Below are 13240 nucleotides of genomic sequence, written 5' to 3'. Positions count from 1 at the left end.
GTTCCGAGATCTCCCTCTACGTCCATCAAGAATTTGTGCACAATACCTGAGCAAAGTTCAAGAAGAACAGCTGCTTGTGGTTGAGCTTAAGTCCAGGAAGTAACTTCTCTTTCCCATTCTTTTTCACAAAATTCTGATAGGCCTGCGCGGTGCAAGGACACGGAAATAGAGTGCTTTCAATTCTTGCCAACAACAGCAATAACGACGGCTCAAATTTATGCACTGTTTTAAATGTGACAAAGTCTTTTCATGCGCAGAGTATCGTGAACGTCTTTGCGAGGGTTTATGCTATTAAAGCCTAGAAGTGTGTCAAGCCTTAGTACAGAGCCCCACTAAGTACACAATCATATTTTGTGATTTGGTTTTTGGAAAGATTGGGTCTCCCTGTCCTGTTCAGGCCAGGAATCCACTACGGAGTTTGTGACCTGGGCTGGTTCTACGTTCCTTAGGCCACCCGGTGGCCCCCTGCCCCTAGGGGCTCTCTGTTTGATGCCAGACTTGGTGCAGAGACCTTCCTGGCAGGGCCCGCTGCAGCCCAGACCCTCCGGGCTGAAGCGATCTAGCCAGCCTCAGTCTCCTGTTAGCTGGGATCGCAGGTGTGTGCCATCAGGCCTGGCTGGTATTTGGGGCTTTGATAAAAATCCTTTGATGCCAGCGTTCCTCTAAGGATGTTAGATGGTTCTAAGGCATGGAACATCACATTCTCTGAAGGATTAGAATTTGTGAGAACGTTGGTTTAAAGCCAGACAGACCTTAGAGGACTTCTAGTCTCTCGCCTCATTTTACAGAGGAGAAAACTGAGGCCTCTGAGAGGTTAAGGAACTTGCCCGAGGTCAAACAGCTGGTTGAGGATGCACAAAGGACGAGAGGCTCAGGGTAGGCGCAAATAGCAGGCTGACCCTCGACACAGATGAGGAATTGTGTAGGAGAAGAGGGTCAACAGATGTCATCAGGGAAATGGATGAACAGAAAAAAGAGATGGGCTCTTGAGAGCTTGTGTATGCCCTGAAATGGTATGGGTCGGGAAGACCTGAGTTCTAATCTGGACTGAGACACTTACTAACTGTGTGTCCTTGGGCAAGTCATTAAACTTCAGTCTACCTCAGATCCTCATCTGTAAAATAGGCATAATAATAGTAGTTACCTTCCAAGATTATCAAGAGAATAAAATGATTTATTTGTAACGTACTTTTTTGCAAGCCTTAAAGCGCTATTATTATTACTGTTACTATTATTGTTGTTATAATGATGAAAATCACAGGATTCTTAGAACACTAGGGGGACCCTCTGTGGGAGATTAGCATAGGTTATTTATAGTTCTATCAGTCAAGAAGCATTGATCAAGGGGAAGCTAGGGGGTACAGTGGATAGAGTTCCAGTCTTGGAGTCAGACAGACCTGAGTTCAAATCTGGCCTCAGACACTTGATACTTACTAGCTGTGGGACCCCGGGCAAGTCACTTAACCCCATTGCCTCACCAAAAAAAAAAAAAAGAAAAGCATTGGTCAAGCTCCTACTACGTACCAAGCACTGCGCTACTTCTGGGGATACAAAAAGAGACAAAAGACGGACCTTGCCCTCAGAGAACTTACAGTCTAATGAGGGAGACAAAAAGCAAACGAATATACGCAACCAAAGTATACACAGGATAAATAGGAAATAATGAACAGAGAAAGAAGGCGCCAGAGTTAAGAGGGTTTGGGGAAAGCTTCCCACAGAAGGAGGGATTTTTAGTTGGGACTTAAAAGAAGCCAGAAAGGTCCACAGCACGAGCAAAGGAAGGAGTATATTCCGGGCTTGGGGGACAGTCAGAGATAATGCCCGGAGCCAGGGGATGGAGGGTCTTCTCTGGGGAGCGGCCCTAGTCCCTGGAACGAAGAGTCCGTGCAGGAGAATGAGGTGTGAGAAGACTGGAAAGGTAGGAGGGGCCTGGCTGTGAGGGGCTTGGGATGCCAATAGGGCATTTTGAATCAGATCTTGGAGGTGATAAGGAGACCCTGGAGTTTACCGAATGGGAGTGTGTGCATGGGGGAGGTGCCTTATATGTTCTGTGTGCTGCAGCTGCACACAATGTCTTCTATATAATAGAAGCTTCCTGAGGGCAGAGACTTCCCTCTCTTCCCCAGTGTCCAACACTGTACCCGGGACATAGGGATGGGGACTGGGCCTGATGTTCCATTGGTACAAGGAACTCCTACCAATACGTGTTCCCAGCTTCTCTACAATAACATCTTCTAGAGCCTCCTAGAGCAGGAAAGGTCAAGTGAACTGTTCAAAGTCGCGCAGGAAGAATGTTTCAGAGGAGAGCCTTGGACTCTGGTCTTCCTAGCTCCAAGGCCGGCTGTCTATCTGCTATCCCAGGCTGCTTCACATAGGCCTCACACAAAGCAAGCACTTAACAAAGTTTGTTGCCTGATGGAATGTAGGAGGGCATGGACAAAAGCTGCATAGGGTGAAAAGCATGGGTAAGTTACAGTTTGGTTTACTGGAGAAAGTGGGTGCATTGTTCAGCAGCATTAGCAGGAAGGGACCTGAGAGCTGATCCTAGGTCCTCAGGAAGAATTTCTTGACATGTACATCTAACAGGATGTTGGCGTGTATCATCAAGGACTGCCGTATCTTCTAACAATACTATTTTTGGGGTGGTTTGTTGAAGGGGGTACGTAGCAGCAGCAGCATCATTAACAGCAACAAACAACGTACATTTATTAATTATCAATTACATATATGACTGTGGGGTAGGTGCTGACAATACAGAGGCATAAGACCTGAGCCCTGTCCTCAAATGGCTAGTTTGGACTGGATCTATGCTTTCATTGATTAGGAAATTTCCGAGTAGAACAGTTCCTTCTCTTCTATTACTACTACTACTACTACTACTACTACTACTACTACTACTACTACTACTACTACTACTGCTACTGCTACTGCTGCTGCTGCTGCTGCTGCTGCTACTACTACTACTATTACTACTGTCACTGCTACTGCTACTACCTTACTACTACTACTACTACTACTACTACTACTACTTACTACTACTACCACACCATCACCTAGCATTCTATAATGCTTTAAAGTTTGCAAAGCACTTTATAAATATTATCTTGTTTGATCTTCACAACTAATCTGGGATATCAGTGTTATGATCATTCCAATTTTACGGATGGGGAAACTACAACAAACAAAGGTTAAGTCACTTGCTCAGGGTCACCGAGTTGGTTAGTGTATGAGGCCAGACTTGATCTTAGATCTTCTTAAGCCCAGGTCTAGTACTCTATCCACTGAGTCACCTACCTGACTCTAATAGTCTTAGAATGTTTTCTGAGAGGTTAAGTGACTTGTCTGGGGTCACTCAGACAGGTCTGTGTGTCTAGTCTCCAAAGCTCACTCTTTCTCTCTCCCTCTCCTCTTGCTCCCCCCCTTCTTTTTTTTTTTAAATCACTCATTTATCAAGAATAAATATGTAAAACAGACAAACATCTAATAGATTTAGCAGGTGTAGTCTTATTAAATATACTTATAAATCAAATAAGAAATGAAATCAAAAATAAATTTCTTTAATTTCTTTTAAGAAGAATTGATTAGAAGTCATTGCATTAAAATGCATCCTTATAAGTCTGAATTTTGGAGACAATTATTCATGTAAATACGAATTTTCATTTGAAGACAAGTTCTTTAAAGTGAAAAAAAAATTTTTCTCTGTTCCCTGAATTTTGTTCTAAATTCCTAACATGTGAAGAGAATGAATTCTGCTCACCCTGTATGCTTGTCCAATCCCTCCGTTGTCAGCAATGTTTTCACCCAGAGTGTTGATTCCATTGAGCTGTCAAAAAACACACACACCCCCGAGATGTATTAAGTTTCACCAGAAAGAAAAGCAGAAAAACATCCAGAACTTTAACAAGTGAAGAGAATTTCGCATGAAGGTGCTGATGACGTACGTGTTGGCCGCCTGCTAAGTCCCATGAAAAGTTTCCATATTGGTGTACCATACATTGTGACTGTTCTTTGAAATTTTTGGCAGATTCCTGAGACCACCAATCAATGAGATCCCCGTCTTTGTTGAAGTTTCTACCTGGAGGGAGAGAAAGAGAGTGATTCCAGCAGGGATTTATAAGAAGTCAGCTTTTCATTTCAAAGTATAAAAAGATGATTGCAAAAACACAAAATCAAATAGAATAGAAGAGACTAGATTTTTTCTCTACGCAGAATTGACAAAATGTTAGGTTTTGTGTCTTTTTCAATGATGGGTCTCTGTTTTGGTTGATGTGTTCTTCATCTTGATTTCCTGACTTCTGCCCCCGACTAAGGCTGCTTCTGGGTGTTCCCTGGCCCAATCCAGCCTCCCTTAGGAGGCTGCTACATTGATAATTACCAGGTACAGGTCTAACCATGTCTGTCCCCTGTTTCACTGTCCTATGCCTTCTAGGATCAGGCACCACGTTCTCTGCTTGGCATTGGAAGTCCTTCTCATTTGGGCTCCAGCCCATCTTTCCTCACTGATACCACATTACCCCAACTAATAAAACTCTCTATTCTGGTCAAACCAACCAACTCCTTTGTTCTCTGTACATGACATTTCAGGTCTAGTAGTAACAGTAGTAGTGGTGGTAGTAGTAGTAGTAGTAGTAGTAGTAGTAGAAGTAGAAGTAGTAAGGTAGTAGTAGTAAGGTAGTAGCAGTATTTTGTCCAAGTAGTCCCCTATTATGGAGCACCCTCCCTCCTCTCTGCTTTATCCAGGCACTCAGGTGCAGCTTCCTATATAAATGGCCTTCCCAGCTCCCTTTCCCCTCCCCCACCCCAGTTATTTGAATTATTTGAATATATTTGAGTTACGTGAATTACTTTTATCTGTTCTTAAGTTTTTTTTTCCCCAGGGGAATGTAAGCACCTAAAGGGCAGGGATGCTTTCATTTTTGCCTTTGTAGCCCTAGCACTTACCATAGTTACTGGCACATGGTAGGGCCTTAATATATGCCTGTTGCACTGAACTGAAATCTTTACCAGTAGAAGCAATTGGGACTTGGTTTAATTGGACTGATTTTTGTGTGTTTTTTAAAAAAGTGAATCAAGACCTCTTGGTTTGAAACCCCAAGACTCTGAAAGATCCAAATCTCTGTTCTTGCTCCATTATGACCAAAAAATTCCAAGGGAGCCAAAGAGACTGGTGTCTGGACTTTAACCCATGCCTACCAAGTTTTTTAACCACCCCAAGTACTGGCTACTGCATGCAGCTTGTCCTGACTGCAGCCCAAACGAATTCTTCCTCTTCCTCGTTCTCACAGGACTTGCTATCCTTCTTTTGAATTTTGACACTTTATTTTGTATCCTGCATCGTTGCTCCCTTGCCTTGAGTATAAAAGCCTTGTTTGCCTAATTAGGTTGTAAATTCTTTAATGATGTTTCTCCAGTATAATTCCCCACAGTCCCTAGAAGTATGCCAAGCACGTGGTAGACCTTCAATAAATATCTGCTGAAATCACTCCCCTGTCTCCTTTCCTCCTCTTTCCTTCCTGTATCCTTTACATGTGAGTACTGGCTTCTTGCTATGTTTTCCTCATTAACTGGTCCTGTCTCATTACTTTAGTTATCATCTCTATGCTTAGGTTAACTCCCAAATTAATGTCTCCAGCTCAGACCCCTCAGCTGAGCTCCAGGACCACATTTCTGGCTGCCTCAAGGGCATCCCTAAACCCACTTAGGCCTCAGTTTTCTTAGAATGAGTTATACTCTGAGGGCTCTTCCAGCTCTAAATACAGAAAAACCAACCTAGCAGCTGACTCTGACCGTGTCCGGCATTCTGCCACTGTGGTTATTTGGTGTTACATTGGGGTTTCACATCCTGTTGCATCCCATTAAAGAGCCATTGTGTAGGTTCAGGGTATACAAAGACAAAAACAAAACCACATTCCCTGCCCTCAAGGAGCTTACATTCTACCTGGGGAACAACAGACACCTCCAAGAATAAACACAATATCATCGGTGGGGGGGCAGCATGGAGAAGCTGAATGAACAACCGGAGAAATGGGGAAAGGTCTAGTAGGACACACGTGTTGAGACTTGAAAGAAACAAGGAAGCTCAAGCAACAGAGATGGGGATAAAGAACGATCCAGGCTCAGGGAACAGCGGTCTCGCCCAAGGCAGAAGGTTGGTGGGAGGAACAGTGGAGCCCAGTGAGCCCAGAGGCCAGGGTGGATGAGGGGGAGTGAAACAGAATGAAATCAGCCTGGAAAGCAGGCCAGAGCCAGGCTATGAGGGCTCTAAATACTTCACAGAAGACTTGGTATTTTCTCCTAGAGGCAACAGGAATAGTTCAGCGACCAGATCAGGCCTGTGCTTTAGGAATATCCACTTGGCAAGAGGGGCTCACCATTGTCATCAAAGCCATGGGTGATCTCATGTCCTATGACCATGCCGATGCCGCCATAATTCAAGGAGCTGGGCTGGTTTGCACTGAAGAATGGAGGCTGCAGGATGCCAGCTGGGAACACTACAAAGACAGAAGGAAGGAGTTCAAATCTTACTTTGTTTCCTGAACCACAGGCCTGAAGGCATTCTTCACCTGCTATGCTATTTTTCTAGAAGGACAGAAGCCAATGACGTGTTCTACTCAGCCATCAGTGGGGAGAGTGCTCTTTGGGAGTCAGAGGACCTGGTTTTGAATCCCAACCCTGCTATGTGCTACCTGTGTGACCTTGGACAAATCTCTTGCCCTCTCAGAACATGAATTCCTTTCTCTATAAAATAAGGGGAATGGTCTAAATGACCTCTGAGGTCCTTTTCAGCTCAACAACCTGAGACTCCATGGCCCTACTCTACAAGCCTTTAGGGGGCATTTACTGGCCCAAGGGGCTACCAACGAGTCCCAGTTACTGTCCCTGGCAGGTTTTTGCCCCTCCTTCCAGGAACAGGAGGAGAAGCAGTTGAAGCCTCTCTCACCCCCAACATTACCCAATATTTTGTTCCATTGACATCTTTTTAGTAAAACACGTTTGAATGCATCACTGCCCCCGAGGCATGAGGAAGACAAACAGTGGGGGGTCTGCTGTATCTGGTCCTTATAATGAAAGCTCAGCTCTGAGGTCAATCTTGGTCCTGAGCAGAAAAGCTAATGAGGCCCATGCTGACAGCATGTTGTGAGCCTGTCTCATTCTAACCTGGGTTCCCCATGGCCCTTGTGACCAGCTTTCCTCCCTGAGCTGCTCTCTTGGTGGCCAAGTATATTGCTTTGCCTCCCAGTTTTGATGGCTGGCTTCCTATCTTGTATTTATAAAGCTGACTGAGAAAGCCAGGAAGACCTGGGTTCAAGGCTCACTTCTGAGATATACTGGCTGTTTGACCCAGACATGTCAACTATGCTCTTCCCTTCCTGCTCTAGGCAGCACTCCAAGGTCATGGTGTGTGAAGCAGGTGCAGATCTGCATTTCAGGAGGATATTGCTAATCAGGAACTTCCCTACAAGGAAGCCCAGGACCAGATGCTATTCTTCTACTGATCTATTGGCTGTCTAACCTGATAGAATCCAAGCCACTTGAGGGCAGGGACTGTTCTACTCTGATTTTTTTATCGCCATGCCCAGCTTGGTGCCTGGCAAATTACAGGCACTTCATCAAATCTTTCTCGTGGATTACTTCCTGCATCCCCTTCTCATAGGAGCTGAGTTTCCTTTTGTTTCAATTCAATATATCAATCCATAAAAATTCATTAAGTGCCTACTATGTGCCAGGCGTTGTGCTAGGTGCTGGAGACGCAAAAAGAAGCAATCTAACAAACTTTTAGTAACTCTCTTTCAGTAGAGAGCTCTTACTTAAGCCCTGGGGAAGATAAGAAACTTAGACGAGATCCAGGGTCTGGCCTCATCAAATTTCTGTTGGGATCATATCACACATGACTTTTTTTTTTTTGGCTCCATCTATGAGAAGTTTCAGGTAAGGAATTTCCTCTAGCATCATAGCTCAGTTGAGGCACTGAGAGATTAGCTGACTTGCCCAGGGTCACATAGCCAGCACCTCATGGCAGAGGCATGGTCTTTATGATTCCAAGGCCAGCTCTCTATTCACTAGACACCAGGCTGTGTTTCAACACATACATAATAAACAACTAAAATTCAAAATTAATACCTGACAAGTGTATAAGAGAGAGACAGGCAAAGTGCTATGTGAGTTTGAAGGGGGAAGTTGGGAGAAAGGTCATTACTGACTGATTTGGGGATCACTGATTTCCTGGAGGAGGTGACATTGGAGTTGACTTTGCAGGATGAATATGAATTCAAAACAGGGTTGGGGGGAGATATGCCAAACACAGTGAGCAGCATGAGCAATGGTATGTACTGGGGCAGTAAAGTGATGGTGAATGTGGGATATAGCCTCATTTGGATGGAGCATGGTATGGAGGGAAACAGAATGAAATAAGGCTGCAAGGGCCAGAGTGTAGAGTCCCAGGCATTTACTGCCAGAACTCCCTGCCAGGGGATTCCTTTCTTTCCCCTTATTTGTCTACTGCTTGCCTGACACCTGTCACTGACTGAGTCAACACCCCTATTTTAGATTCAGTTTAGACTTTGGCTAAAGGTACACCATGTTCCATCCAGAGGACTTTTTCTCTTGGGGTGATCAGATTTTGCCTTTGCTTTTTGGATGATGTCCTCATGTGACCGTAGAGAACAGACTTCCAGCCTTTGTTTGCCTGATCTTATGAGTTGCCCGGCTAGCTGTCATTCTGCCTAACTTGCCGCCCCTAGTGGTAATAGCATCATCCTGAGCCTGGCACTATACTTGCATGCATATTCCTTCATGCATATGATAAAACTAGCACCAAACTTGGTCACCATAGGTTTAGGGGGTGGAAGTCAATAGTAAATACTGAGCAACTGCCCTATGCAAAACCCATGGTCTTTGGGTTGAAACTTATTGGGGGGAGGAAATCAGGGGCTATTCAAGTCCAATGGAGCAGGGGAATTTAATCTTTCTTGAGTCATGGACCCCTTTGGCGGTCTGGCAAAGTCTAGGGGACCCCTTATCAGAATGACTTTAAATGCACAAAAAATAATGCATGGGAAAACAATTATGTTGAAATAGTGATCAAAATATTAAAAAAAACCCAACAACTAAGTTCATGGATCACTGGTTAAGAACCCCTGTGATTAGAGTTATATGATGTTACAGTGATTTTGAAGAAATAATACTAAAAATCACATGGTAAGCAGAAATCATAAGCGAGATACAGAATCAATATGCATGCAAAGGTTAGATTATAAAGTCAAACTTGATAAAAATATCAATTATACATGATAAAATCCTATTTGCAGACTACCACTAAAAATGACAAACCACTCCAGCTTTTTGGCCAAGAAAATTCCCCAAAATAGGGCCATGAAAAGTCAGACTGAAATGACTGAACAGCAGCAAAACTTTAGGTAGCTCTCTTCAGCTACAGAGAGTGCTGGGGTTAGAGTCAGGAGGATCTGAGTTCAAATGGAGCATCAGACACTCTTTGGGCAAGTCATTTTAACTAACTCTGAGCCTCAGTTTTCTCATCTGTGAAATGGTAATAATAATAGCATCTACCTCACAGAATTGTACTGAGGACCAGTAGATATCGCTCCCAATCAATGTCCAGTTGTAATTTCATTGATTTGAGATAATGAATGTAAAACACTTAGACAGTTTTAGGGTACTATGAATTGAGCTACAGTCATTCATCTCTGAACCTCAGTTTTACCATCTGTAAAAATGAAAGTAACAGTACTCGCACTGCCACCATACTCAAACGACTCTCCTGAGGATTGCTAAATAAGCATAAGCTTCTGTGGTTCCAAATGTGACCAGGCTGGCAATGAGCCTCTCCACCCCTTGCTCTGCTGCTCCTTGCATGAAAGACCTGGACCATGAGCAGACCCATCCTTGCAACCTTTTCCAATATGGAAGCTCCTGATTCTATTATTGACTTTGAAAGCTCAAGGTCATCTTCATGGCACCATGAGGAGGAGGACCTGAGGAGAGGACCCTTTACTAAATCTACTTTACCTTTTGTAAAGCTTCTTTGAAGGTAATTATTTAAAAAGAGAGGATACAATTTTGAGGTTTTGATTAAGCATTATTTAAGCCTGATTCTTTGAACCACTGCTGTTACACCGATCTCACAGGAGCCTTCATAAGCTTATTCTGCTTTGGGTTCTTTGTCTTCGGAGGTTGGCTTTGTGATCCTTCCCAGGTAGAATTGCATGAGAACGTAGGCTTAAAAAGAGATTGTTTCATTGTTTGTACCAGTTATCTCCAGGGCCTGTGTTCATGGCACATAGTAGGAGCTTCCCAAATGCTTGTGGATTGATTTGTTGATTAAACAAGACTATGGGGATCCAAGCACAGGCAGTTACATGTGGTTGTTTTTGTTCTTTATAAAAAAAAATGTTCTCAGAGTTGTTTCCTACAACCTCAACACATCAGCACAGGAGACAATACATTTTACTTGTAATAAAAACAGCCATGCTCAGTTATCTCCTTGAATCAGAAAAAAGAAAAACAAACATCTCAAATTCCTCTTTGGATATTTACATATGCTGTTCAGGAACCATAACATTTCCAAGTGGGAAAGCACTTTATAAAGCTCAAAGCTATATATAACTGTGAATTATTATTATGGCTGTTATAGAAGGGTGAGTGATGGTGATTATCATCTTAGTAAACAGACAAATCAATACAGAGGCCCTGCCTTCTCTTTCAGCTCTGCTGTCGTTAGTTGGAAATTCAGTGTGGAAGGCCCCCTAAGATTTCCTGTGTGATTGGAGGGGAATCAGTTAACATTCCTGTTCTCTATGGCCCCACCCAGAAAGTACTGGTCACACTACCTTTAATCAGGAGACTGGATTGAGAATTTTTAAATAGCCAAATGATTATTGAAAGACACAAAAAGTCAAGTGTTGGAAACAAGGATGGATAAAACAATGCCATGGCTAAAATCCAAAGCCAATAGTACTGGATCTCACTGTTTAATGTTCTGTTCACAAGATTATCTGGAAGTCTCTGGTTATCTGGATCAGTTTCATATTAGGTAGACTTCACACACTGGCCTGGCCAAGTCAATCGCTCATTCCAATGAAAACTATATTTGTACATAATGTAAATATTTAATGAGATAAGCCCCTATCAAAGGGTGTCTCAGAGAAGTGAAGTGGACAGTTCCATGTCACATTCAACAAAGGTTACTGCTGATAAAAAACAGAATGATTATTATGTGAATAGTTTACAATAAGTAAAGGTGTGCATTGGTTCTAAATTCTTATTTTGTCAGGATCTGCATTATGATATGATGCTAAAGGTCATGAGCTTGGTAGTATGAGGAGAGTAGTCAACTCAGCAAATATTAAATAAGGGGTATATGCAAGGCATTGTGTTGGACAGAAATTAAATAAATGCTGAAATCAGGCTGGACCTGGTCAGCTGTTCCTTTTTTTTTTTTTAATAGAAGAATACAGGAATCAGAAAATCATAGGGTTAGGAAGAACTTTAGAAGTCATCTAGTTTAGCCATGGAGTAGCAAAAAGGGATCCTGGGTTGGGAATTTGAGTCCTGGCTTTAACATTCATTGTCTCTATGACCCTAAGTCTCAATTTCTTTGTTTGTAAAATGAGGAGATAGGCAGACCTCTACGGTTCCTTCCATTTTAAAAGCTCTATTAATTTAGAATCCCAGAGTCTTGGCATTAGAAGATACCCTGGAAATCAATAGTGTTTCCTAAATCCTGGCTATTATTTCTTAAGATCCCTGGAAAATTTTAACAGTCTACAGTTTTTTTTTTTAAGTTAACAAAAGTTCTTATTTCTTAAAATACAAATTTTTAAAAATAACTTCTCCATGCTCCTTGGGTCACTTCTGCTGAAGTCTAGAGTTAGAGAAAGTTGATATTTTATTTTGCCATCTATAATTAGGTTTGGGGAACCTCAAACTCACAAAACTTTATCTGAAATGAGCCTTAGAGCTCTCAGTCCCCACATTTTACAGAGGAGTAAACTGAGAATCATAGTGTGAGGTGACTTGCTTTGAGTCAGTTAGTGAGTGGCGGAATCAAGACTCCAAATTAGGTCACAAAATTTAGAGCTGGAAGGGTCCTCAGAAGCCATCTAGCATAAGGCTTTCATTTTACAGATGAGGAAACTGAGACCCAGAGAGATGAAAACTCTTTTCCAAGGGCTTCCCCTCACATGAACAAAGATGGTGGCTACGTCTCTTACCACCTCTTATCTGTACTACAATAGCCTCCAAACTGGTCTTTCTGCCTCATGTTTCTCCCCACTTGAATCATTCTACCACACAGCTGACAAAGTGATTTTCCTAAAGCATAGATTTAACCACATCAATTCTCTAACCAAGTGGTGGATTCCTATTGCTTCTAGAATTACATACTCTCTCTCTCTCATATGTAGAATATATATATATATATATATATATATATATATATAAATAAAATTTTATATCACATATATAATCATATATGCATACATATATGCACACACACATATGTGTGTATACACACACATCCTCTTTTTGGCATTTGAAGCTCTTCATAATCTAGTTCTAACGTAACCTTCTTATTACATATTTTTTTTAACCTTTTTTATACTCTGAGGCAGGGGTGGGAGACCTGAGGCCACAGGCTCCCCATCCTTGCTCTAAGGCATAGCCAAAGTGGCTTTTTAAGTGGCTCTTCCTCACATCCATCCCTCCCTACATCTTCCATATTTGTGCCTTTTTACCGGGTGGCTCTTTATGGATGGAATGTACTTTGTCCTCACCTGTTTTTCAGAATTCCTGGTTTCTTTCAAAATTCAGGTTGAATGCCCTCCCCTACACACAGCTTTCTCTGGCTGCAGCAATCTCCCGCCCTCATCCCCAGATGCCAGGGCTTTTCTCTTCAAAACTGGCTTTGTAATTTTTTGTGTTTATATACACATATAGCTGTATAGGTACCTATTGAGATATAAGCACACGTATAGCAAGATAGATACCTATACAAATACACATGTAAGCACACACATGTACCACCTTGGATACACAATGGCTATGTCATCCTGAGCAACTTCCTTAACCCTTTCCTTTCTCTAAGATGAGAAGTTACAGAGAAAGGTTACAAATGAGAACCAAATGACAGCTGGGATGAGACACTCAGCTGAAAAGATACCTTAAGAGGTTACCAGCCCCAAGCAAGCCCTGAATCCTGGCAGAGTGCCACGTGAAGGTTCAG

General features: G+C 42.5%; 1 protein-coding gene across 3 annotated transcripts in view; it reads right to left on the bottom strand.

The window, feature by feature from the left end:
- MME (membrane metalloendopeptidase) overlaps positions 1 to 13240 on the bottom strand; it is a 129778-nt gene that overhangs the window by 7974 nt on the left and 108564 nt on the right. For all 3 annotated transcript variants that reach the window (XM_020988923.2, XM_020988925.2, XM_020988924.2), the window contains exons 18-21: positions 6372 to 6491; positions 3942 to 4075; positions 3758 to 3823; positions 47 to 142 (exon numbers count right to left, since the gene is read on the bottom strand). In XM_020988923.2, coding sequence (XP_020844582.1) covers positions 47 to 142; positions 3758 to 3823; positions 3942 to 4075; positions 6372 to 6491 — 416 coding nt within the window. The remainder of the gene's footprint in view (positions 1 to 46; positions 143 to 3757; positions 3824 to 3941; positions 4076 to 6371; positions 6492 to 13240) is intronic.

The sequence above is a fragment of the Phascolarctos cinereus genome, unplaced genomic scaffold, assembly GCF_003287225.1.
Source record: "Phascolarctos cinereus isolate Bilbo 61053 unplaced genomic scaffold, phaCin_HiC Scaffold_7;HRSCAF=346, whole genome shotgun sequence".
Taxonomy (NCBI): Eukaryota; Metazoa; Chordata; class Mammalia; order Diprotodontia; family Phascolarctidae; genus Phascolarctos; species Phascolarctos cinereus.
The sequence above is the reverse complement of the archived record's forward strand: the minus strand, read 5'-3'. Positions and strand labels throughout refer to the sequence as shown.